General features: G+C 37.0%; 2 protein-coding genes across 6 annotated transcripts; one reads left to right on the top strand and one right to left on the bottom strand.

Moving 5' to 3' along the window:
• Positions 1-2,919: 2,919 nt before the first annotated feature.
• Positions 2,920-13,600, top strand: LOC127418346 (polycomb group RING finger protein 1). 5 transcript variants are annotated; one of them, XM_051658934.1, is made up of 9 exons: positions 2,920-3,049; positions 7,930-8,035; positions 8,193-8,345; positions 8,433-8,504; positions 8,612-8,717; positions 10,405-10,447; positions 11,265-11,348; positions 12,854-12,934; positions 13,421-13,600. In XM_051658934.1, exons 1-9 carry the CDS (start codon positions 2,963-2,965, stop codon positions 13,469-13,471), a joined length of 783 nt encoding a protein of 260 aa, XP_051514894.1. In that variant the 5' UTR covers positions 2,920-2,962; the 3' UTR covers positions 13,472-13,600. The 5 variants fall into 5 exon arrangements, with proteins under 5 accessions (XP_051514894.1, XP_051514892.1, XP_051514891.1 ...); XM_051658932.1 differs by having other exon boundaries at positions 2,945-3,049; positions 11,262-11,348; XM_051658931.1 differs by having other exon boundaries at positions 2,945-3,049; positions 12,854-13,600.
• Positions 13,601-16,665: 3,065 nt separating this feature from the next.
• LOC127418347 (transcription factor LBX2-like) lies at positions 16,666-20,563 on the bottom strand. Its single transcript, XM_051658935.1, has 2 exons — positions 19,764-20,563; positions 16,666-18,070 (listed from the first exon to the last, which is right to left on the bottom strand). Exons 1-2 carry the CDS (start codon positions 20,089-20,091, stop codon positions 17,625-17,627), a joined length of 774 nt encoding a protein of 257 aa, XP_051514895.1. The 5' UTR covers positions 20,092-20,563; the 3' UTR covers positions 16,666-17,624.
• Between the last annotated feature and the right edge of the window lie 5,607 nt (positions 20,564-26,170).

Raw genomic sequence — 26,170 nt, 5'->3', positions numbered from 1 at the left:
GAAGACTCCAGTTATTGGACATTACATTACCTTATCTTCTTCACTTTGATAGCCTTTGGCTGACAGGTGGAATAATCAGAGTTATTTTATTTTAGATACAAGGGAGAGAAGCTGGAAGGACTTGATATGTGTCTACACAAAAGGCAAAAATAGAAGGTCTTATTATCCATAAACCCCCTGCAATGTTGAGAAGGCTTATATCTTTCTTTCATCTTTGATGTGTTTTGCTATGATTTGTATGTGGAGTCAGGTGCTGTCACTCAGATGTGCAATGACCCCTTCAGATTTCTATGATAAAACAGAACCCAATTTCACAGTACAGGCTTGTAGTGTTAAAAATTAATATGGATTTCAACAGTTACTCCTGGGATAAACTTGCTGTCATTCAGGTTCACAATGACTTATGAGAGGTTGTTTCTTTTAAATAAAATACAATGTCATATGCACATAAAGGCACATTGTTTCAAGTAAATTATATAATATACATATGTGTGTGTGTGTATATATATATATATATTACACACACACACACACACACACAGGTGGCCAAAAGTTTGGAATAATGTAAAGATTTTGCTGTTTCGGAAGGAAATTGGTAGTTTCATTCACCAAAGTGGCATTCAACTGATCAAAAAGTATAGTCAGGACATTACTGATGTAAAAAACAGCACCATCAGTATTTGAAAAAAGTCATTTATGATCAAATCTAGACAGACCCCATTTCCAGCAGCCATCACTCCAACACCTTATCCTTGAGTAATCATGCTAAATTGATCATTTGGTACTAGAAAATCACTTGCCATTATATCAAACACAGTTGAAAGCTATTTGGTTTTAAATGAAGCTTAACATTGTCTTTGTGTTTGTTTTTGAGTTGCCACAGTATGCAATAGACTGACATGTCTTAAGGCCAATATTATGTCAAAAATGGCAAAAAAGAAACGGCTTTCTCTAGAAGCTCATCAGTCAATCATTGTTTTGAGGAATGAAGGAATATACAATGCTTGAAACTGCCAAAAAACTGAAGATTTTATACAAAGGTGTACACTACAGTTTTCAAAGACAAAGGACAACTGGCTCTAACAAGGACAGAAACAGATGTGGAAGGCCCAGATGTACAACTAAACAAGAGGATAAGTACATCAGAGTCTCTAGTTTGAGAAATAGACGCCTCACATGTCCACAGCTGACAGCTTCATTGAATTCTACCCGCTCAACACCAGTAAAGAGAAGATTCAGGGGTGCAGGCCTTATGGGGGGAAAAAAAGCCACTTTTGAAACAGAAAAACAAAAAGAAAAGGTTAGAGTGGGCAAAGAAACAGACATTGGACAACAGATAATTGGAAAAGAGTGTTATGGATCTTAACCCCATTGAGCTTTTGTGGGATCAGCTAGACTGTAAGGTGTGTGAGAAGTGCCCGACATGACAGTCACATCTATGGCAACCGCTACAGGAAGTGTGGGGTGAAATGTCACCTGAGTATCTGGACAAACTGACAGCTGGAATGCCAAGGATCTGCAAAGCTGTCATTGCTGCACATGGAGGATTTTTTGATGAAAACTCTTTGAAATAGTTTTTTTTTTTTTTTTTCAAATTGTAATAGTAATTTTTCATGTTATTAATGTCCTGACTATACATTGTGATCAGTTGAATGCCACTTTGGTAAATAAAGTACCAATTTCTTTCAATAAGATCAAAATCTGTACATTATTCCAAACTTTTGGCCACCAGTGTGTGTGTGTGTGTGTGTGTGTGTGTGTGTGTGTATATATCTATCACTCACACACTCACACACACACACCTCATGAAATCAGCCACAAAATGTGTTTTTCAGGCTAATGTTGTACCTGAAATTTCAACTTAGATTACAAAGTGTTGTTGATCAGATCAGACATAATTTCAGTGTGGATATAATGAAGCACCTGTGGAAAGACACGCCTGATGCTGCACTGCAGCCTTTAAAATAAGCTCGGAGGTCACTTGCGATAATACACTTTTAAAGAGCAACCAACAACGATGAATTCCTCTCATACTAAATTCTAGAAGTCATTCTAGAAAGCAAGAAACAAACTCGGACTGCAGACTGCTATGTTGATTGGAACTGCACCCAAGAATTTCACACACCATTGCACTTGTGTATATGGCTGTGTGACAATAAAGTGATTTGATTTGATTTGAGAACAAGTGTTGACGATTCCCTTTATTCTCAAACAAGTGTAGGGGCGACATCTAGTGGCCATAATGCAGCATTGCACATATTGAGCGCGCGTAACTCTTAGTCGGGATCCAAAAAAATAATAAATAAATAAATAAAATAAAATAAAATATACAAAATAATAAATGCATGCTACTTCAGTTCAACAAGCAAAGATAAAAACGTTGTGGACCTCATTAACAAGTTAAGGATTGAATTATAAAATGTATATCTTTTGGCTTAATAAATGAAAGAAAGCAATGATGCCTTTGTCTTTATATTTGTTGAGAGAGAACAAAAGTAATATTTCTGTCAAACGTTTTTATAACAGAGTCAGGAGTCATAAATATACTCGTATATAATTATCTTCAGGGGCTTATCAAAGAATTAGCCTATATGGTCCTCTATATTTCTCTTAAATAATTTCTGAGACAGCATCGCTGCAATTATAGGCGGTCTGGAGACCATTCCCAGCTACTCATTTGTTACAGATAAAAACATTTAAATAAAACCTGATTTATTCTGAAAAAATGCTGACTTTTTAAAAGGCAAAGATTAAACCCTTCTAAAAGAATATGGCGTGAAATGTTTAAATGACTGGTGTTGGCAGGCTCAAAGAAGTTCTGAGGAAATACTTAAAAAGACGTTTGAATACACTCGATAATGTCAGTTAAAATGAGTCTGGAAAAACCAGCGGGTCCTCCCGCCTCTCACCGACCAAACTCACCCACTCTCCCGTTACCCGGAAGTATGCAGAATTCCTAAAGATGGCGGAACAAGGTCCGATGGCGATAGCGATGCGGCTAAGAAACCAGATGCAGAACGTCTACAAGCTCGACCCGTTGAGGAATGAGGTGAGTGGTCGGGGCAAGAGGCGTTTAAACTGCTTACCTTTCGCCGCGCGCTTCCCGCGCTCAGGGGTTTATATAGACGTGCGCGAGAAGGGTGTTCAGTGGCGCGAAAGCGGAGAGACGGAGCGCGAGACCGCGCGCTGTGTCTGCGCAGGCGTGAGTGTTGCGAAGAATCAATCCAGTGTGTGTTGCTGTTGTGTTTTCGATTGACGTAGCTAGGGGTTTCTTGTCATATCTGCCCTACGTCTAATCTTCTACTTTGTGTGCTTGTACCCCCCCAAAATAAAGTGCACGAGTGGGTATTTTGTGCTCTGCGTCTGCGAAGCTATAACGGTGGTCGTTCACCCCGCGTGCTGTGCCGTGAAATCCTACATGCTTTATAATGCGCGTTGGCCTAGACAAGTGTATCGATACAGCTGCTGTCGAATGCATTGTTGACACTGTTGAACATGAATGTCTGTACTTGAGAATTCTGATACGGGATATAATATGACCCTTAAGATACATATGGTTGTCAACGGTTTTCTTACCTCGGATCATTGGTTTAATTCAGTGGCTTTGTCAGATAGTAGTCCGCACTGTGATCCCTATTAAGCCAACACCATCATACTCTGTGATCGGGTTGTTTACCTGACACCTGAACCGAGTTTGAAAGTAAAGTGGGCTTCTGCCACACCGCGGTCAAGTGCAGCTGTTCTCCTGGATGCCGCTATTTGTGTGGAGCTCATATAAGCAGTGGGCTTCAAAAGTCTGAACCCACATTGATTATTATTATTATTATTTCAGTTTATCCATTAAATAAACAGGATATATAAAAATAGTATTTTTTTAAAAAAAAGTAAAGCAAATAACGTTTTTGATGTAAAATTAATACATCTCTATGACACTAATCAGTAGCAAACAAATTTATCACATTGAAGCACAGATGCACTTCGGAACATTATCATATCATGCTGGGATGATGATCATCAGGTTTTGTATAAACTCTCTATGCCAGCTTCATTAAAGCACAAGGAGGACATATAGAATGCTATGAAATTCTGAAATTAGTATTATTACACTTTGTAACAAATTTGTTTGCTTGTTTTTGGTTCCTGGGTAGTAATTGTTATTTCCTAATTGCTTATGCCTCAAAAGTATAGAAAATGGCTGTTATTCCCCACAAACTTTGCTTTTGTGACCAGGACAGTGATATTTTGAAATTTACCTATTTCCATTGAGAAAACAGGCGGATTTGTGTCTTTTCGTTCACATAAAATCAGAAAAAACAACAACATATGAATCAAAATTAACATGTATTTATACTAAAGTAATACAAAAATGACTACAAAAGATTTAGAAGTGAGTAGTTTTTCGAGATTTACGATTATACTGTAAATCACTTTCACGAATCAGCCCCCAAATGTAGTCTCCCATCATGTTCTCGTTATACTGTCCTTGGTAGCGGCGTTCAAAGTTCAGTATATCCTGATGGAAGCACTCGCCTTGCTCCTCCGAGTACACTCCCATGTTCTCCTTGAATTTATCAAGATGAGCATCAAGGATATGGACTTTGAGGGATTTCAGAGGTGGAGCTGAGGAGAGAAACACATACTACCCCAACCAAAAAGACCTCAACGACTTGATTAGAGATCTTGGTCTCACCAAGTCCAATGCCGAGCTTTTGACATCTAGGCTCAAGTAGTGGAACTTGTTGGATGAAAGTGTGCAAGTCACAGATCAGAGGAAGTGTCACCAACCTTTTTCCAGCTTCTTCACCCGTCAAGATGGGCTCTGATTCTGCCACAATGTGACCAGTCTGTTCGAGGCAATCGGAATCGCCTGTAACCAGAATGAGTGGTGCCTCTTCATTGACAGCTCATCCAGGAGCCTCAAAGCCGTGCTGCTCCATAATGGTAACAAGTACCCATCTCTTCCCCTGGCTCACTCGGTGCACCTCAAAGAGGATTACAACAGCATCAAGACCTTGCTGGACGCCTTGAAGTATGATGAATACGGCTGGGAGGTCATAGGAGACTTCAAAATGGTGGCATTCCTGATGGGTCTCCAAGGCGGTTTTACAAAGTTTCCCTGCTATCTTTGCCTTTGGGACAGCAGGGACACCAATGCGCACTACCACAGGTGGGACTGGCTACAGTGGACCAAGTTCTCTGTGGAGCCACTGGTGGATCCCTGGAAGGTGCTGATGCCACAACTGCACATCAAATTGGGCCTTATGAAACAAATTGTCAGAGCTCTAGATATATGTCGGCAGCCTTCAGGTACCTTCAAAACTTCTTCCCTAAGCTGTCTGAGGCAAAGGTCAAAGGCGGTGTCTTTGTCGGACCACAGATAAAGAAGATCCTGGAATATAATGAATTCCCCAAGAAGCTCACTAGTAAGGAGAAAGCAGCTTGGAACAGCTTTGTCGCAGTGGTTCGGGGCTTCCTGGGCAATCACAAGGCCGAAAACTATGTGGAGCTGGTTCAGACTCTGGTGAAGATCTACGGCACAATGGGCTGGAGGATGTCCCTCAAAGTCCATATCCTTGAATTCAAGGAGAACATGTGAGTGTGCTCGGAGGAGCAAGGCGAGCGCTTCCATCAGGATATACTGGACTTCAAACGCACTACCAAGGACAGTATAACGAGAACATGATGGGAGACTACATCTGGGGGCTGATTCGTGAAAGTGATTTACAGTATAATCGTAAATCTTGAAAAACTACTCACTTCTAAATCTTTTGTAGTCATTTTTGTATTACTTTAGTATAAATACATGTTAATTTGGATTTATATGTTGTTTTTTCCGACTTTATGTGAATGAAAAGACACATATTCGCCCGTTTTCTCATTGGAAATAGGTAAATTTCAAAATATCACTGTCCTGGTCACAAAAGCAAAGTTTGTGGGGAATAATAGCCATTTTCTATACTTTTGAGGCATAAGCAATTAGAAAATAACACTTACAACCCAGGAACAAAAATTGCGTTACATAGTGTTATTATTTCAATCAAGTTGTTATGCCGATAATATAATTCAGTTCTTGCTCCACAGGGGGGCCAATCATGAGCTTGGCCCACTTTGGCAACCACACCCCCACCCACAACTCCTACTGTTTGGCCCACCCGGAAGGTACTATGGCACGCCTTACCTCTTAGAGCTGGGGCCAGGCCTGATATAAATTTTTTGGGGGGGGAAATGATTAAACTACAAAAATATTGAAAACATACACATTTTTAGCAGTGGTCTCAGACATTTGGATTGGACTCTACATTCAATTGTTCTGCAACAAATCGTTCTTTTGAAATCCAAGTCCTTCTTCAGAACAGGCATGTCATTCATGTGTGAAAATTATTGTTAGAAGATATGTTAAGGGTTTTATTTCTTCATGAATGTGTGTGCTTGTGGTGTTCTCGGTCATCAAGTCTGACAAATTATAGTAATTACAGAAACTGTACAGGAGGTCTCTAAAACACCACATGAATGATTCTTAAAATCTCTTCTCTTCTTAAAAAAAATTGTCTTGGCCAAAATATAATTTATTGTTGTTTATATGCAGTAACACACCTCGAAAACAATATCTTAGTCATGAAATTATGATTGCGACCCATTTTACTTCTGTAATCGAACACATTTCCAAATGAAGCAGGATAAAAAAAAGTATGTTGTACAGGAATTTTTTCCTTCAGGAGTTGTTTGGATTGTGTAAAATCTCTTTATGACAAGTGGGGCGGGATTGGTAACTAACAGACTAATCTGACTGTGAAAACGGAAACTGTAGGTTGACTTCTCTTCAGCTAAAATCGGTCTGTGTTTACCGAAATGCTGTATGTGCATGTGTGAGCTCCGTTTTGCTCTCAGAAAGTTCCACGGAGGGGTGCCAAAAGCGAGTTGTGAAACAAGTTGTTTTCAGCCATACAGTCTGTAATACAATGAAGAGGAATGCATATTATATTAATTGTACCCTCCAACCCATACCTAAATCTGACCATCAGTGGAGTAAAAATGTAAAGTTAGAGGAAAACATGCAACCTCCGAATCACGCTGGTCACCGATTAAGCGAACACGATTACTTCCTGGTTTCAATGCAGGATCCAAACCAGAGATTATTTAGCAGAGATGGGCCACTTCTATTAAAATGAATGGGAGAAATTGTAACGCCCAACGGCAGCCAACAGTCAACGGCTATAGAAAAGAAGTCCCACCTTAAAGGTAAAAGAGCCAATCACCTTTTAGATACAGACATCGCCTGTCAATCAACCCAACAATGCGCATGTGCATTAGCTATACAAGCCGAGAATATTGCGTTTTTTAGTGTAATCCGAGCTCAATTTATGATATCAGTGTTGTCAGATTTTACTGCTGATTTGAAATATGTTCTTTGATCGTAATCTTGACCAACCATTTAAGAGATTTCAGTCTTTTCCCATTCAAGTAGATAGCAGATGCACTGGCTTGACTGGAAATAGCCTCCCGAGAGCGTTCCTTAGATGGCCGACAGTGGACTCACTTGCTAGAAAGACTTTGATCCAAACCTGGGCCTCCCATACTGTTGACACAGCGTGCTTCCGTTTACACCACAAAGGAAAGTAAAAATGTTGGAGCGAATGCAAAAATGTCTGATAGGACATGAGTCGGCATAATGTGGCTCCTAGGGTACCGGAACTCTCAGAAACAACATGCCAGCTTCCCGTGTGACAATGTTAAAACTAAAAGGGCTTTGTGACATCAGCCAAAGTGAAAGTTGTTTCAGAGGCAGAGCAAGTTATCAAATTTTTCTGAAAGTTTATGAAGACAAACATTTTTCTTCTTTAGACTAACCTGGCTCTAATACAGAATTTCTTTGTTGTCATGTAATTTCAAATTTCCTCGATGACATGTTTCCCCCGTTTGGTACCACAGGAAGAAGTTAAAATAAAGATAAAGGACCTAAATGAACACATTGTGTGCTACCTGTGTGCAGGATACTTCATCGATGCAACCACCATTACAGAATGCCTCCATACGTGTAAGTGTGTGTACTCATAACTCACTCACTCACAGTAATAACAAACTCTCAAATTAGCTTGGATTTACAGCAATCTTTCATTGTTTTGTACCCTATGCAGAACAAATCCTACTTTTTTATACTGAGTTATGAATGTTTATTACCCCTCTCTCCGCAGTCTGTAAGAGTTGCATTGTGAAGTATCTCCAGACCAGCAAGTATTGTCCAATGTGTAACATCAAAATCCATGAAACACAGCCCCTGCTGAATCTAAAGCTGGACAGAGTTATGCAAGACATTGTGTACAAACTAGTCCCCGGGCTACAAGAGAGTAAGTACAGTGAACAGAAACCTTTGAACTTGACTGTGAGTTTATGACCTGGTCAGTCGTGGTTGAACATCAGTTTCATCTTCTCAGGTGAAGACAAAAGAATTAAAGAATTTTATCAGTCTCGGGGTCTTGAACGCATCATACAGCCATCCGGAGAAGGTAAATTAAAACATGTTATAGCTAAATTAATTTTGTTTACTAAGATGCAAAATTCAAAGTCCACATTTATGTTTGAATTTGTGTGTGTTTGTTTGCGTTTCCTATAGATTTGGTTCCAGATAATATGGGATTACCCTACACAAGCTTTGACCACTCCAAAGCTCATTTCTACAGATATGATGAGCAGGTCTCTCTGTGTCTGGAAAGGCAAAGGTAAGACTGTGGAGAACCTGCTTCACCAGCAAGTCATTGTGTTTATCATTTGTGCTGAAAATAATGGTCATTTAATATTTTTATAATTAGCTGTTATGTGCAACAACAAGGTTTTAAAGGAATTTTTCCGGGTCAACACAAGTTAAAGGGATAGTTCACCCCAAAATTAAAATTTTCTCATAATTTGCTCACCCTCATGCCATCCCAGATGTGTATGACGTACTTTCTTCTGCAGAATACAAATTAAGATTTTTAGAGGAATAGTTCATGTAATATTTATGTAACAAAAATAATAAATTAAATATAATATCTTATTATTGATTGAATACATTTATTCGTTCATTTTTAAAAAGCCAAAATGTGACCAAAATGATGAAAAAGTAATAAAATATCATTAGTAAAATTCATATTTTCCTAATGAACCTAGTTAAAAGGTCCCCTGTATAATTAACAGCATTAGCTGTGAGATCATTTATTTATATGTAAGCAAAAGGGACATTATAACTTAAACCCATATGAATCGATATTTAATTGAATCGAAATCGATTTGAGAGCTTGTGAATCTGTATCAATACTCAGCCCTACACTGGAGTATTATGGATTACTTTTATGCTGCCTTTATGTGCTTTTTGGACCTTCTGAGATCTGGTCACCATTCACTTGCATTGTATGGACCTACAGAGCTGAAATATTCTTCTAAAAATCTTAATTTGTGTTCTGAAGAAGAAAGAAAGTCACACACATCTGGGATGGCATGAGGATGAGCAAATGATGGGAGAATTTTCATTTTGGGGTGAACTGTTCTGTTAAGCTTAATCAACAGCATTTTTTGCACAATATTAATTTACACTAAAATATTTTCACCTTTAAAAGAAAATGCAAAAATTGTGGATAGAGTAAGGCATTACAATGGAAGTGAATGGGGCCCGTCCATAAACATTAAAATACACATTGTTTCAAAGGTATAGCCACAGTGTTAACATGGTTTTAGTATGATAAAATCACTTACTAACCTTATCTGTGTAAAGTTATTTACAATATTACATCTTCGTTGCCATGACGACACAATGCGGTAAACCCTATAAGCTATATTATCACACAAAAATCATATTATCCTAAATCCATTATCAAAAACTTGTATAATGTTTACGTCTTGTTGCTATTCTCTTGAAATGTTTGTATTTTAATGCTTATGGACTGGCCTCATTCACTTCCATTGTAAGTGCCTCACTGTAACTGCAAACTTTGAATAAACGAAGGACGAATCGAAAATGTTTTCTGCGGTAATCAGCATAATGCTACAGATGTATCAATGGAGCTTAACTTGTATTGAACCTGAAATATTCCTTTAATTATTATTTGGCTATTTGAATCTTTTCTCTGGAAAGGGCTGTATTACTCGTAATGCGGTTATATAGAGCACCTTATGCACTTTGGTTATGAAGGAAATGATGTCATTGTTGTTAATTCAGTGGTGCTGCTGAAAATGGTAATGAACAATTATGACTAAAACACTAATCAGATTTGGCTGGTATTCACTATTCACAGATTTTCTTGGTCATAAAGTTAGATGTTTGTCACTATGAGCATTACCTTTAAGCAGGGAGAATGAATTAAGGAAACATGTTTGTTTGTAAAAGTGTTGATGCTAAGTTTTGTGTATTTTTTTTCCCTCCTATTTCCGCAGCTCGTTATTATCTGGAAAAGACAAAAATAAATTAACTCTACAGGTAAGACCAGGTTCAGGGAAAGAACAACTGTCTAGTAAATCCCATTGTCCTGAAGTGTACGATTGAATGAATCTCAACAAAATTTTAACATTGTTTTAAGGTTAAAGGAATAGTTGCCCAAAACTGAAAATTCTCTCATCATTTACTCACTCTCATGCCATCCCAGATATGTATGACTTCCTTTCTTCTGCAGAACACAAATGAAGATTTTTAGAAGAATATTTCAGCTCTTCTGGTCCATAGAATGCAAGTGAATGGTGACTAGAACGTTTAATCTCCAAAAAGATTAAACGTAAGACCTTTTTCCAAAAAAAAGAAAGAAAAAAAAAAGAAAAGATTATAAATCTTCACTTTTACTTTCACTTCCTTATCCTTCTTTAGTTTTTGGCGATTCGCATTCTTTGTGCATACCTACTGGTTGGGGCTGGTCAAAGGTGAAGATTTATAGTAAAAAAGGACTTAAGGATTGATCTGTTTCTCACCCACACCTAATTTATCACTTCTGAAGACATGGATTTAACCACTGGAGTTGTATGGATTACTTTGATGCCTTTATGTGCTTTTTGGAGCTTCAAAGCTCTGGTCACCATTCACTTGCATTGTATGGACCTACAGAGCTGAAATATTCTTCTAAATATCTTAATTTGTGTTCTGAGGAAAAAAGAAAGTCATGCATATCTGGGGGATGGCATGAGGGTGAGTAAATGATGAAATAATACAAATTTGGGGGTGAACTATCCCTTTAAAAGGTTTCAAGATTTAAATTTTTCATTCAAAGAAAAATTTATACAAATGTTTCTTCATGTTTCTTCAGCAGAAATTTGTGCGTTGTTCGGTCAGGGCTGAGGTACGGCACCTGAGAAAAGTGTTATGTCATCGACTAAATGTGGAAAAACATCAGGTCTGACTCTCTTTCCCTTCTCACACTTTTGTGACATTGTTTGCTATATTTTGGAACAGAAACACATATTTAGTGTCACGGGAGAGCTGTAAAAGCTCCATAAATCATCTCACTGCATTTAAAACAAAGATCAGTCACTATAGGTTGTATGTTTTCTGGCTCTGGTCTCCATGAGAAGCAATGCTAAAACTACCAAAAGGAGCGATCCAGACAGAAAACATTTGAAGTGTTAAGTAAAATGTGTGCTGTTTTTGGCTGTAATAACAACTCAAGTAGTTAATGATATCAACGTTACTAACCTTTGGTCATCACTTTATTTCATCTACTCATTCGGGTGAGGCACTGTCAAAAGACGGTCGTTGCGACTCTGTGAAATTTCGGCACTACGGAGCCACACATTATTTTTTTACTTTTTTTTTTTTTTTTACAACATTTTTTACAAAACAACACAGTATTCGCTAAAACCACTCACCGATGCAAATTAAAACAATGGAGACCAGAAAACAAAAACCAGCTTCCGTTATGAATCGTGGAACACTTCTGCAATCAGGTAAAAGGCTATTAAAATCATCAGAGCTGTCTACACTGGAAGCGCCTTTGCGTCACTCAAAATTGATTTGCTCTTCTAATACAGCCCAAATCAATGTATTTCCAATGTAAAAAGAGCAGTGAAAAAAAATCACCATTGTGACTGTTGCTGAAGTCTCGAGCTTGCTGATTTGTCTGTTGTTGTTTTGTTTTTTTTTCTCCCCTTTTTCTCCCCAATTTGGAATGCCCAATTCCCAATGCACTCTTCCTCGTGGTGGCGTAGTGACTCGCCTCAATCTGGGTGGTGGAGGACGAATCTCAGTTGCCTCCGCATCTGAGACCGTCAACCCGCACATCTTATCACGCGGCTTGTTGAGTGCGTTACCGCGGAGACATAGCGCGTGTGGAGGCTTCATGCTATTCTCCGCGGCATCCACGCACAACTCACCACGTGCCCCACCGAGAGCGAGAACCACATAATAGGGACCACGAGGAGGTTACACCATGTGACTCTACCCTCCCTAGCAACCGGGCCAACGTGGTTGCTTAGGAGACCTGGCTGGAGTCACTCAGCATGCCCTGGGATTCGAACTCGCAAACTCCAGGGGTGGTAGTCAGTGTCTTTACTCGCTGAGCTACCCAGGCCCCGATTTGTCTGTTGTTAATGAACATTCTACATTCTGAGGTGATGTGCAGCTTCAACGTTTTTGGTGTTAGACCAGCAAACTACATATGATTATATACATGGCATATAAGATTTATAAATCAGCTATTAAATTAGGCGTATTAGCTGTTTGATCCCATAATAGAAAGAAGCTATGTTCAAATTTGAATGTTTGAATGTTTTTTTTTTTTAATCTCTATATTGTGAAATGCACTTAAACAGGCATTTTTTATTTTTAACCAAACCTCTCATTGTTCTTCTTTTCCACCCCCCTGTCTCCTGTCTTCATTGTGTGGTTGATGTTGCGCTGCAGGTCCAGATGTTATTCAATAATGAATCTCTCCCTGATCACATGACCATGAAGCATCTCTGGCTGTCTCACTGGTTTGGGAAGGTATCACAGTCTCTTGCATCTCCAGCTAATTTCATACTGCATTCTTTCGCACTATCAGCATGTTTGCTTTTCCTTTAGGTAGGATCTTCATTTCCCTAGCTCACTGGCAATTTACTTTGCTCTGTCTTAAACACTAAAGAAGTCTTCTCAGAGGAATCGCAGGCAGATTTAAGATTTATTAGTACTAGGAAAAGCCATATGTCTGATGTCGCCTTGTGGTCTGAACAATGGAATGGAAGTGCTATTCTCCATATTGCTCTGGTTTGTGGGGCATCAAAATGTTGGGAGAATTTAGCGCAAGCAATTCCAAACCCCATATGTTTTAATGTGCGCTGGATGAAGTTCTGAGCGCCCTCTCTGTATAGTGTCAAAGTGATTAGCTTGTCAACAAGATAATAGTCTGGTGCTCCTTCAGTTTGAGATGTTTTATTCATTTTTTTTTTTTTTTTATGTTTTCCCCTTTTTCTCTTCCCTCCCGTCTTTTAGGCACAACCGCTGGTTCTTCATTATGCCATAAAAGACAAGCGAACAAGATAGGATTGTGTAAAAATATCAACTGGTGTAAATATTTTGTATTTTACATATTCTATTTTAATAGCTTTCTGTGCATATTTACTTATTTTTTGGTATTGTATTTTTGAAAATAAATTAAGTGGTAAAAACTAATTGTTCTGCATTATTGTTGTCTTTCTTAATTTACTTAAATTCTTGTTATTTAAAATGTTGTGGTCCAAAATGCTGTCTAGCCACTTAAATGAAACATTTTGAAGGTTCATTTTACTTTTAGAAGGAAATATGTATTTACACAGTCCTTATTCACGCTAGCGCCATCTTTGATTTTTAATGGAAATGACAACGAGGCTGTGTGGGATAGACTTGCAGTCTCTTCAATGGTCTGTACTGCAGTTTAAAGTGTTTTGGGATCGTTCGGACAAAACATTGATAAAATATATGTCCAAGAGCATTCAGTGTACAAAGAACTCCAGACAACATGAGTTGTGGAAAATCGGATGTGATCTAGGAGCTTTTATAAAGCTTTATACCGTGCGTGCCATTGAAGAGAGTTGGTAAGCTTTGTTGTCATTCCCATTAAAAATGAAAGATGGCGCTAGCGTGAATCAGGTAGAGCCACAAGAGGGCGGTGTCGGGATTCAACAGAGCACCACGAACACCGATCACACTCATTATTCACCTGCGCCGTTTCATCTGAAGGCATTTTTATTTTTTTATTTTATTTTATTTTTTTATTTACTCTTAAGTGTGTTTTAGTTCTGCAAATGAAAACAACATAGTACCATCATCAAATGAAGGGAACATTTTCTTGAAACGTATGTGAAATAGTTGTAATCAAGAAACAAGAAAGTCGAACGGACAAAAACAGTCACACAGACAGAAAATGGATATTAACAATGAACAGATGTTCTGTTGACCAATAACATTTTGAACGTGTTGATATGTACACAAAGGTACATTTAGTAGTTAAAGTAGAAGTCACATTTATAATACCTATTTCCCTGTTGCCTCCGTTTCCCAAAGTAGCCTAGGCTAATCTTTATTTCTAAGGTCAATGTTTTATATCAGACTAAATCTGTTTAACAGCCCATAGATCTACCGTTTCTCCATGTAGGTTTTAAGGCCCTAAGTTTTGCCATAATTATTTATATATATATATATATATATATATATATATATATATATATATATATATATATATATATATATATATAGGGACAATAGTTAATGGACAAAATTGGTCAATTTAGGCAAATACTTTTAGCAAGGGGCTTTTTTGAATAACAAATGAAGACAATGCATATGCAAAATAACCATTAGAGGAAAGGGTGTACAATTTTCTGTTAATTTCAACTACATTTGGCATTTCATAACATCTCAAGTATTTTACAAACAAATTAATCTCCACTGTGATTGGATCAGTCATTGTGAGCCCAGTTTGAACATTTATATGAACAAATCTATTCCCTCCACTTAAGAAAAACAATGTTTTTTTTTTCCTTTCAATTATTAGACAGCTATAAAAAAAAAAAAAAAAAAAAAATGATTTAATAACATTGAACAAAGCTGAATATGAAAATAATGTATTTTGTCTCAAATAAAAAATGTAGGCCTTATAATTTCAGCGACTCTCAAAAATTTGCAACATTATATATATTACAATTCAACTTTATCTCATGGATCAGGAATATGTTAATGAATGTACTGTGGTAGTTTTTGTTGCGTTTTAGTGTTTTGGGAAGAAATAAAATCAATAAACGTGCAGTCATGCAGGATGCAGTCATTTCATTTACATGAACTGGCTTATGGAGGCGAGGTAGATTTATTTATTTATTTATTATGTTTTCATTAACATACAATCTCTATTTTCATGTAGTTTCATTCAAAAGAAACATGCACTCAAACTTTACACATTTAAATTTCATGAAATTCCATCAAATTGAATCAGATAATATTTAATAAAATAAAAATAAAAACGAATTATTTTAAAATGTATTAATGAAGTCTTGTTAAACATCACACAATTCGATGTGATGGAATGTTATGAAATTGAAATGCGTAAATCTTATATATATATATATATATATATATATATATATATATATATATATATATATATATATATATATATAACATATTCAGTGCATTTTTATTTTGAGTGAAACTGTAAATGAAAATAGAATTTGTAAAAAAGACTGTTAATGAAAATAAAAATAAATGAATTTACTGCGCCTCTATAAGCCAGTTCATGTAAACTCAACCTTTTATATATATATATATATATATATATATATATATATGACTGGCCTCTATAAATCATTGCATAAATAATCAAACGCTCATTTTCTTCTCATAAAGTGAAACACTGATCTCTCGCCCTTACTCTGTCGCCCCTTTTTAAGTTTTTAAAGAGCTGTTTGAAAGGAAGTCCTTATATTTTTACACTCGGCTGTGAAATCAGGGCTCTCAGAGCAAAACCATTCAAATTCATATAGGCTACCTTCAAATACCAATAATCTCGATTCTCAGCAGGAAAACCAAAGCTATTCGGGCAACATTTCGATCTATTGTGTAGACTTCAATCACTGCACAGTTCTGCATAAGAACACAAAATAGTCAAAGAATTTCTGCTGTCGAAACAGCTCTGAGAACTCCGGCTCTCCGGCGAGTCTTTAAACACGTCCCACAAAGCGCTCATAAAAATCTACTTGACTTTTCAACCCCAACTATTCCATGCGATTAGGCCAATTGTACTTCCATCTTCTCTCTGCAGCAAAACCGCTGCCTTGATCTGCTCACAAATGGACCGAAAGAAATTCAGCAGACGGGTCAGCCGGACAACCATGATGCGAAATCCTCCCCATTTCCACTGGCTTCCTATTGAGAGTTATTCATTAGAAACCCCATGCAAATCAACTGCCATTCATGGGCGTTTGTAACACACGCATTCAAGGGGGCACAGATGCGGCGGTATTATTTGGGTTCGGCCGACTGAAACTGTTAATGCGAGCTCAAAGGCGGGTTAACCTAATCAATCATGTTGACTGGTTGGTGTTCGAGAAGATTCATAAACCATATGGCGCGAGGGGGAAAGCAAGCTTTATGTTGTCTTCCTGACAACTGTTTTCTGAAGAGCGCGTGAGAGGGGGGAACTGTTCAATTGCCCTAATGAAGCTTCAAGCACTTAACACATACAATGAACCCGGTAAGACGACGTGTAAAAGTGCATTGCTTCTCTCAGCTGTTTAACCCCACAAGAGTGTGCCGAAAAACAGTTTATGCAGTATGTAGGCTATATGCACTATCGTGCACTAGCATTTTGTCATCATCTTGCATAGAAAAGTGTTTAGGGACTGGTTCTATTTCATATTGGCTATTAATTTAACAAAAGCTCAATATAGTATGCATGATTAAAGTTTGACTCAGAGGACAAGGTCACATCAAGAAACATTGTGAAATTACATATACCATTTATTTACATAAATGAGGATTAAATAGAATGTTACAATAAATGTAACGAGTTAGATGCATCCTAACTTGATATATATACACAACCTTGCCCTTGCATTGTTTGGACAAACACGCTCTTTTTTTAATAATGTGTCAATAATGCCTGTAATCATAGGAATTGTGCCAGGAACTGGGATATATAACGTAAAAATATGAGAAATGTGTCTTGGTAATTACAATTCAGATTCAAAAATTGGTTAATTAGCTCTCTGAGGTTTTTTGTTTGTTTGTTTGTTTTGTTCTGAAATTATTATAAATATATAATTCTATTAAACTGAGAATGTAAATGAAAATCACTTTTGGCGTATAGTTTATATAGAGAGAGAGAGAGAGAGAGAGAGAGAGAGAGAGAGAGAGAGCGGTCATAAATGTGTGCTGAACGGTGTAATCAATTGCACACGTGTCCTTCGAAAATCAGGTGGCCAAATAAATCACTGTATACACATGTGGCTCTCTGAATACTGTACCATTTATCTCTATACATTTCTCAAAAGTATTCCTTAAATCACGTCTTCAATGTGGACATCAGAATGTGGAGATATTACAATCCTTTCAATAAATTAAAAATAAGGGAGACAGAAAACTTTCCTTGCATTCTTCTCATTCTCTGCAGAGTCCGTGCAAAAGTTGTGAAAAATGTCCTACTCTGAAAACAAGGGCCTGTTTTTTAATCGTCCACCTCGATTTCCTCGTCCTCCTCTGAGAACTCGTCTGTGGTTTGGCCTCTGGATGAGGACGGGGACTGTGGAAAGGCCCTCGGGGAAAGACTGGGAGAAAGGGGCCCAGAGCCACCATGGGGGTCGTCCAGGTCCTCCATGGTCACCAGTTTCTGCAGTGTCTGCGGTGGGATTTTCTTGAGAGACTCCACGTCCGCTTTCATCTCCTCCAGGTCTCTCTTGAGCTTGGCCCGTCGGTTCTGGAACCAGGTGATGACCTGCGCGTTGGTCAGACCCAGCTGCTGTGCGATCTGGTCTCTGTCGGCCGGTGACAGGTATTTCTGGTACAAAAAGCGCTTTTCCAACTCGTAAATCTGATGGTTTGTGAACGCTGTGCGGGACTTTCGTCGTTTTTTGGAGGCTTGTCTTTGGCCGAAGGCGTTGAGATGTTCGCGACCTTAAAATGGAAAGAAAGGAGAGTTGGAGAGATTTCCAGGAACACATGATGGGAATAACCATAACGCAGTGTGAAATGTTTGGTGTGCCAGCTGGAAGTGTCGAAGACTATTGGGTCACTCGTTATGATCATTTTCAATAAAGGAATATTCCGGGGTACTGACAGCATTTGCGGGGTAATATTGATAAAAAATAAAAAATAAAAGAAATAAATAAAAGAAATCGACTCGTCCCTACTTAAGCGTTTACAGAAAGGCACTTGGGCTACAATGGAAGTGAATGGGGCCAGTGCATAAACATTAAAATACAGAGCGTTTCAAAAGTATAAACACAGAATGTAAATATCATGCGTGTTAACATGATTTTAGTGTGATAAAATCGCTTACTAATTTCATCTGTGTAAAGTTGTATCTAATAATAGCTACACCTTTATTGCCATGATAACGCAACCCAGTAATCCCGGTATTGGATAGGCTATAATTTCCCCACATATAAGGTAAGTAAGCGATTTTATCATACTAAAATCATGCTAGCACATATGATGTTTACACCCTGTGGTTATAATTTTGAAACGGTGTGTATTTTAACGTTTTTGGACTGGCCCCATTCACTTCCAGTGTAAATGCCTTACTGTAACTGCTTGTTTTAATAAACGAGGGGTGAGTCGGAATTACGATTTCTTATGTATTTATTTTTTATTCTTTTATTTTTGTAATCAACATTGTGCTACAAATGATGATTGAGCTTAACTTGTATTGAACCCCAGATTCCTTTTATAATTCCAAAATACAGGAGGCTAGCCTAATTCGTCTAAATTCAAATATGAATATAGGATAGTACAATGCATGATTGAAAGTTTCTTGAAATGTCTTAATATTTAAATGTACATTACCGGTTTTCGCGAAAGTTATTTTAAAGTGTTATACACTATTATGTTACGTGATAGGCCGCAGTTGCTTATTCCAGGTGCAGAGCAGCTGTTCTTGAAAAGACGGGGAAAACTTTCCAAAACATCTGAACTATTGATTGTCTTGCATATTCGAAATATTTTTAACGTGCTTAATGTGTTAATCCAGTAAACCACAAAACTAGACTCAGCCTCATTACAAACGACCTTAACCATTTGTGAGACCCACTAAGATAGTTCCCCAATGTCAACACGAACTTTGTGTTGAATGATTGTTTTTAGTAAATATGTCAACCGGACATGAATTATTTCCTTTTTTTTTTTTTTTTTTTTTTTTTGGGCATCCCTATAAATGCACGTCACTTTCTATCACATTAAGCTATAGGTAATTCCTGAAACACTGTGACAGTCACTCGAGGAATCATTATCTATGACATTGAGTTTTCCCCACAAAGTCTTAACTCAGAGAGAAATATAATATCTGAAAATATGTGGAAAGGAAACAGGCTAGCAATTGAAAACACATAGCCTAACCTAAATGCTACAATAATTCAACGCTTTACAGACTGCAAAAATTCAAACAAAACTGCTTTTCAAATTTAGGATGTCATTTAAACATGAAGGTATTTCGTGCATGAGTGTAAAATACGCACAGGACAAATTTGCACTGAAACATAAATGCTTTAAATGTGTTACCACACATTCATTTGCGCATTTATTCCCAACTCATGACTTAAACATGTAACCCATATGGAAAGACAGTAAAAACAAAGTCAAACTGTTTTACCTTCTGCAGCTTGTATAACGCTGACTTCCAGACCTTTAAATGTTTTGCTTGCCAGCTCCTCCAGAGCGCATAACGGAGAGGAGGGAGCGCTGATCCCGTTCCGAGTCGCACTCGAGCCGGTCACTTTCTCCAGCACCCGCGGAGCGCACAGAGTACCGACCGACTTCTTCACGGAGGGTTTATTTAAAATATCCTCAATGCTGAACGGGGTGAGAGGCTTGTTGGAGTTTGCCGGAGGTGGGAGTTGGTCCAAGGGACCGCGCCGCCTCTCCTCGCCGCTGGACTGTAAAACGGAACATGCCTTCATGTTTTTAGTATTGGAGGTCATCTCAGTCCCAAGAAACTATTTCAAACAGAAGTCACCAAGTTCACGCAAATGTTCGTGCAGACGACCGCGACACCTTATGCATATAAAACCCACGTTCTATCGCTTTCTTTAAGCAGAATCGTTGTTCTTCCTCACTCTGAAATAGTTCTCCAAAAGCACCATGCTTCAAGGCGTCACAGGCACCCAAACTTTAGTCCTCTTATGCGGATCCAGTGTTCTCTGAGCTGCTCCATGAAGAACTTTACCTTGTGTAACTGTTCTGACCAGGGGGCCGCTGCATGCATGAACATAAGCGGTCTCGAGAAGGTAGAAAACAAACAAACAAACAAACAAAAACCAAATAAAAAAAAAAAAAAAAACAACAAGCAACTGCTAACTAGTTGTTGTTGATTGCTTTTGCGAAGTTCAATTAGAGAAACACTACGCTACTTGCTGACCCGCTGCTCCCTCTTAAAGGGCCAGACCATAATAATGAATAGGACGCGAGAATAGGAGGAGTTTCCCTCTGAAGTTTAAAGAGAGGGGAGACTGCTCTGGATGTTTATGCATCTGTTGATGCATCCCACTCCCACTTAGGGCAAACCACGTGCTCCACGCATAAACCTCTGAAAAGGACAAACATAAAGAAATATGTGCTCATTTACACAAACACTGGTAGCGTTCTGTACTATCTATCTATCTATCTATCTATCTATCTATCTATCTATCTATCTATCTATCTATCTATCTATCTATCTATCTGTCTATTCGGATCCCCAAAAAATGATTTCTATTGACGTTATTGTGATGCAAATTCGGCCGAAATGTTATTATAACATTCTATTATTATATCTATGTAAATATGTTTGCTTTATGTTATAGCGACGGTGTTAATCTCGCAAAAAAGCCATGAGTTTAGCTAAGCCTCCATGAATGCGTTTGTGCTGATAAAACATTTTTCTTTATTTACAATCAAGCAAAAAATATAGCAAAACATAATATCTTACGTATGAAAACAAGATATAAAGCATGGTTTGTATTAAATAGTGGTTATTTATTTATTTATGTTTTATTGGATGTTTCCCCATTATTATATTCCATACAGAATGAATAGAGGGGGCAGAGCTCGGGATTTTTTGGGCAGTGTTAAATTAAATATTTAGGACAACGTAAAGGACCAATATAACATGTTAAAATAATACCCAGTCAGTACAATACCACCTTTTATAATGAGTGATTTTCTATGAATTTCTGGCAAACAGAAGAATGTGTAGAGAGAAGAAAGAAGTATACTTACAGCAGTGCTGTTCTGTCATTCTCTTCTGGAAAAAACAAACAAACAAACAGATAAAGCCCATAGAAAGCGCAGCGTGCCTGCTGTGAAGAGGCAGGTAAGGATACATCATGTCCTTGCTTTTAGAAAAGCATTGAATACATTAGAAAAATATAAGAATACTTGATCCGACTAAACTGATCAATAAAATAAAGAAGTAGGCTAAAACACGTTATTTTATTATTCAGTCGATTTTTTACCCTACTTTATGACTTTTTGTGGACCAATGGATTTATGGCCACACTTTATTTTACAATTGTTATAGTTAATACCATGGTAATAACATGTAATATGTGCAACACAGACACTGTAAAATAAAGTGTTACATTTATTACTTGAAAAAATATTCTGATATTGCTCTATAGTCTCAGTCAGTGTATTAATAAATGATCATTTAGCTGAAATACGATATATATCTAATATATATATATATATATATATATATATATATATATATATATATATATATATATATATATATATATATATATATATATATATATATAATAAAAACCCTACACAGAAATAATTATAACATTTTGGCTCTCAAATGAACAAAACACATTTAAATAAAATCAAGTATACAGAAATATAATAACGGAGGCTGAACAATCATATTCGTCTCCTAAACATGTAGTCAATCTTAATAAGTCTTCAAAAACTCATCAAATTTATCCAGGTCATTTTGAAGGTTATTATTGCCTTGATTCTTTTCTTTAAACCTTCTTGAGGCCTTAGACTGGTATGTAAATGTTAAACATTAGGCAATAAAACAAGTGGCGATGTTGACGTCTGATAATGTTTATCAGGGTTTCAATAATCGATTAGGTAGAGAGATGTCTCTCTAGCACGAGTCATTGGCGATGTATGGCCAGTTCGCGGGAATAGCGCATTGTCCATGCCAAGAGCACCATATGGTGACTTTCGTGCAGGGACCAAAACCAGCCAAACAGCTTACGAGCAATAAAACAGCACGACATTCTATTAGTGTGGGTCCAGACCGGGCGACGTGGGCGACACAGAGCCAAGCTCAATAGAATATTTGATGGCAAATGAGCAACAATACATTGAAAAAAGGCCACACAAAATTAGCGGTTTAATTTTCGGATGTATATACACACACATATACATACAGTATATATATATATATATATATATATATATATATATATATATATATATATATATATATATATATACTGTATAAGCTATTATTTATCAATAACTACCTAATGACAATGTTTCAGTAAATGCCATTAAAAATGTTCATATCAGCAGAATACAAAATATAATTTTTAGAATTAAGTTTTTACAAGTATAAGACTACTGTTAGAATTAGCCTACAGATAACAGTAACGGACGGGATAGTGCTTTGCACATACATTATGCAAGTGATTACATGAATAATAATAATAATATAAAATTATACAAATATTTATCACAATGTTTCCAGTTAAGTTTGAGCCTCCTAATCGAATTCGTCACTTTAGAATGGAAGGTCAGAGGAAAGCTGCTAAACCTATGAAACGATTAATGTAATGTGAATGGATAGGATTTCTGATAGGGAGAATGATGCCCTTCAGCGCCAACAATAGCACATTCGCATTACCCCTCAGAGGGCGGGCAGAGTAACCGAAGCTGAACACGGTGTTACATTTCTCTCAAATGCGGCGAGCATTATTAGTTGTAAAGATAAGTGCACTCATATCTCTTCTCCAAACAGGTCTGAGAGGATCCTTACGGGCTCAAGTGGAGCAGTGCTAATTCGAAAAGGTTTCTTTGGCCTAATTTAAACGTTAATTAGAATCAGAACACCTGTCATCATCAATCATCAAGGCTTTAGGGGGAGCAGGGTATTATTTTCGCCCAGCCTGTCCCTGCGTCATTTCCCGGTGCAGATATATGAATATGGAAGCGCTGTGGCTGTGGAAACACTTACTGAGGATAATGCTACTGTACAGATTCAATCAAACACATTCTTGCACGTGTTAGTGGATCTGTTTTTCTTAACATGGAAAATAAATGAGAATATTCTGATTCTGTTCTAAATAGATCTGAATAGCTAATCCTGTTCTGATCTTGTGCAACGACATGATTTATAATTAATTGTATTATGTGATGCTGCCTTTTTTTTTCTTTCTTTTACAGATAACTCATTCAGTCACCGTCCCCAGAATAAGACCTAGGCTACTAAATGCCATAGCAAATGTCGGACTGCACAATATATAATGAACAAATACTAGTCGGATATCAATAGGAAAATAGAGATGCACTCATTAATTACATTTTTAAAGTCATTGTTTACGCATGTATGTTAAACACGTGTAAACAGTGACTGAATAATTATTATAGGCACATTTCTTAACACATCAACAGAATTCCAGTGGCATTGTTTTATTTTTAAGTGTTTATTTTATTTATTTATTTAAAATTTGATTCTTTTTAATGGTCTCGCTTTGTGAGGATGCCTTTTGGCTTGTCCTCAGCCATGTGTTTCCAACATCTCCTTGGGTATTTGCCAATATGCACATTTTGATTGAAAAAAATACATACGTTGAAACAGAAGCTATGGCATTTAGTATTTAGTTTCTATGTTTTAGGGGACATTATATATATATATATATATATATATATATATATATATATATATATATATATATATATATATATATATATATTAAATAGGCCTACTTAAAGTTGTGTTCCGTATGTTTCAACCCTGTTACCATCATAACTCCCCTATTATTAAAATAATGTACAATGCCATAAATAAATACATGAAAACATCTGTCAAATTGACATCATCTTGCTCTCAGGATGTAAACTCTACTAGTACAAGTATGAATCTCCTTTTTTATCATTTTATCTTACAGTTTGTTTTAAACTGTCATCCGTGTTACCACGATTTTGTACAGAAAACTAATGATAATTAAAATGTGGATATTTGTAGAAATATCAGCATTAAAATCTCAACACATTGTCATGAATTTGAGCATAAATCTAGTAATAGCTATATGAACTGTAAAAATGTCAACCTTGTTTCGGTAATTTCTGAATTCCAACATATAGTGACAATTTTGCATTTATCTTGAGATGGTACAGTGCAATTTCTGAACACTTAATCAATCTTTGTCTGATAGAATGTTTAAAATCTTACAGAAATTTACTTCAAAATCACTTTTTTTTTTTTTTTTTTTTTTTTTTTTTATTTTATGTAAAAGGCATGCACAGATTTCCCGGAATTATCTACTTATAAATTCTAAGTTTCTGAACCGAGAATGCGGGTGTATTTAAACTGATCCAAATCTAGCAATATACAGGACCTCAAAACTTCACGTCTCAGATGCATTGCCCTTTCACTGGGTACAAGTCTAATTCGTTTATGTGAACATTTGCCTCTTGCCAGTTGCACGCCCCTCTTTTCCAAGCAGCTGTACTAACTACTATATAAACATGATACGGGGACATGCGCATTAACGTGTGGCCAAGAGTGACATTTGACTGTGATAAACCTGTCGGATACAAGGTGTTGTGCTGGCGCCGTTTATTTCCATAATACCCTCTTGGCACAGTTAGATCCCACGGACATTGATTGCAGCATTTGGATAAATATCACAGATAGATAGATAGATAGATAGATAGATAGATAGATAGATGATAGATAGATAGATAGATAGATAGATAGATAGATAGATAGATAGATAGATGATAGATAGATAGATAATGCAACAAAATAGATGATAGATATTCTAATGTCATGATCAAAAGCATACCAGAATGTATATGCCTATTATTATGTGTATGCTATACGTATTATTTATAAATAATAATATCTATAAAATTATGACTATATATAGTTATTCTCGCACTTAAATGCTAAGAAAGAGGCTTTTTCAATTTATATTCACATGCATACACGTACATTTACATAGCATGCATTAATATATACATTTATAGCCATTTAATATATATATATATATATATTCACATGAATGATTACAATTAAAACGAGACATTTAATAAGTAAGAATAAATATTAAAATCATAATATAACCTACATGAATTCCATTTGTCCTTCGTCGGAAATTGGTTTAAAAAATGTTTTTAAAAATGGTTGCAAAAGCACTGGTCTAATGGTGGATAATGAGCAAATCGATCAAGCCATGAGTGTTAATTGTGTTTAATAATGTCATATCGATTAGACTTTCTTCGACTTGGACAGTTTCCAGTCAGTTAAGGAGTAATAAAATCGGAAATCCATGATGGTGAGGTGCATGCAGATTTGATGGTCACAGGTTAATTGTGCGCGCGCAGCCGCATTGGTGGAACAGGCGCGTGCAGCTTCTTGCTCGCGTGCTCTATTGCGTTGAGCTGGGTGGTGCAGTGAAAGTGTCCAAACACCTCTTGTTATTATTTCGACACCTCTTTCTAAAAACAGCATAATCAAAGCGTCAGAGTCGCCTGCTGTTTTACATCCCTTGTTGCTTTTGACGGTGTCATGTTCGGCACCATTTAGTACTTGCTGATGTTTTCTCTTTCACGAGATGACAAATGCACGGGACACCCAAGCTCACATAGCTTTAAACTCTGGACAAACGGTCACACGGATCAAAGGAACGGACCCAACCAGAGCAGTGTCGCACCCCGCCAGGGCTCCACTGGGGTCGGTTTGAGATCATAAAAGAGGCCGTGAGGGGCTCTTCTCCTGGAGGGGATTATGGAGCTTTGCGCCGTGTGTTCCGTGAATGAGAAGCAAAGGTGTGAACA

Source organism: Myxocyprinus asiaticus, chromosome 27, assembly GCF_019703515.2.
Source record: "Myxocyprinus asiaticus isolate MX2 ecotype Aquarium Trade chromosome 27, UBuf_Myxa_2, whole genome shotgun sequence".
In the NCBI taxonomy this organism is placed as follows: Eukaryota; Metazoa; Chordata; class Actinopteri; order Cypriniformes; family Catostomidae; genus Myxocyprinus; species Myxocyprinus asiaticus.
The sequence above is the reverse complement of the archived record's forward strand: the minus strand, read 5'-3'. Positions and strand labels throughout refer to the sequence as shown.

Excerpts from the sequence above, each read along its gene's own strand:
- LOC127418347 (XM_051658935.1), bottom strand. The coding sequence starts at position 20,091 with ATGACCTCCAATACTAAAAACATGAAGGCATGTTCCGTTTTACAGTCC. Across the intron at positions 18,071-19,763 it reads CGTTATACAAGCTGCAGAAG|GTCGCGAACATCTCAACGCC; the intron begins GTAAAACAGTTT and ends TTCCATTTTAAG.
- LOC127418346 (XM_051658929.1), top strand. The coding sequence starts at position 2,963 with ATGGCGGAACAAGGTCCGATGGCGATAGCGATGCGGCTAAGAAACCAG. Across the intron at positions 8,718-10,404 it reads CTGTGTCTGGAAAGGCAAAG|CTCGTTATTATCTGGAAAAG; the intron begins GTAAGACTGTGG and ends CTATTTCCGCAG. Across the intron at positions 11,349-12,853 it reads TAAATGTGGAAAAACATCAG|GTCCAGATGTTATTCAATAA; the intron begins GTCTGACTCTCT and ends GTTGCGCTGCAG.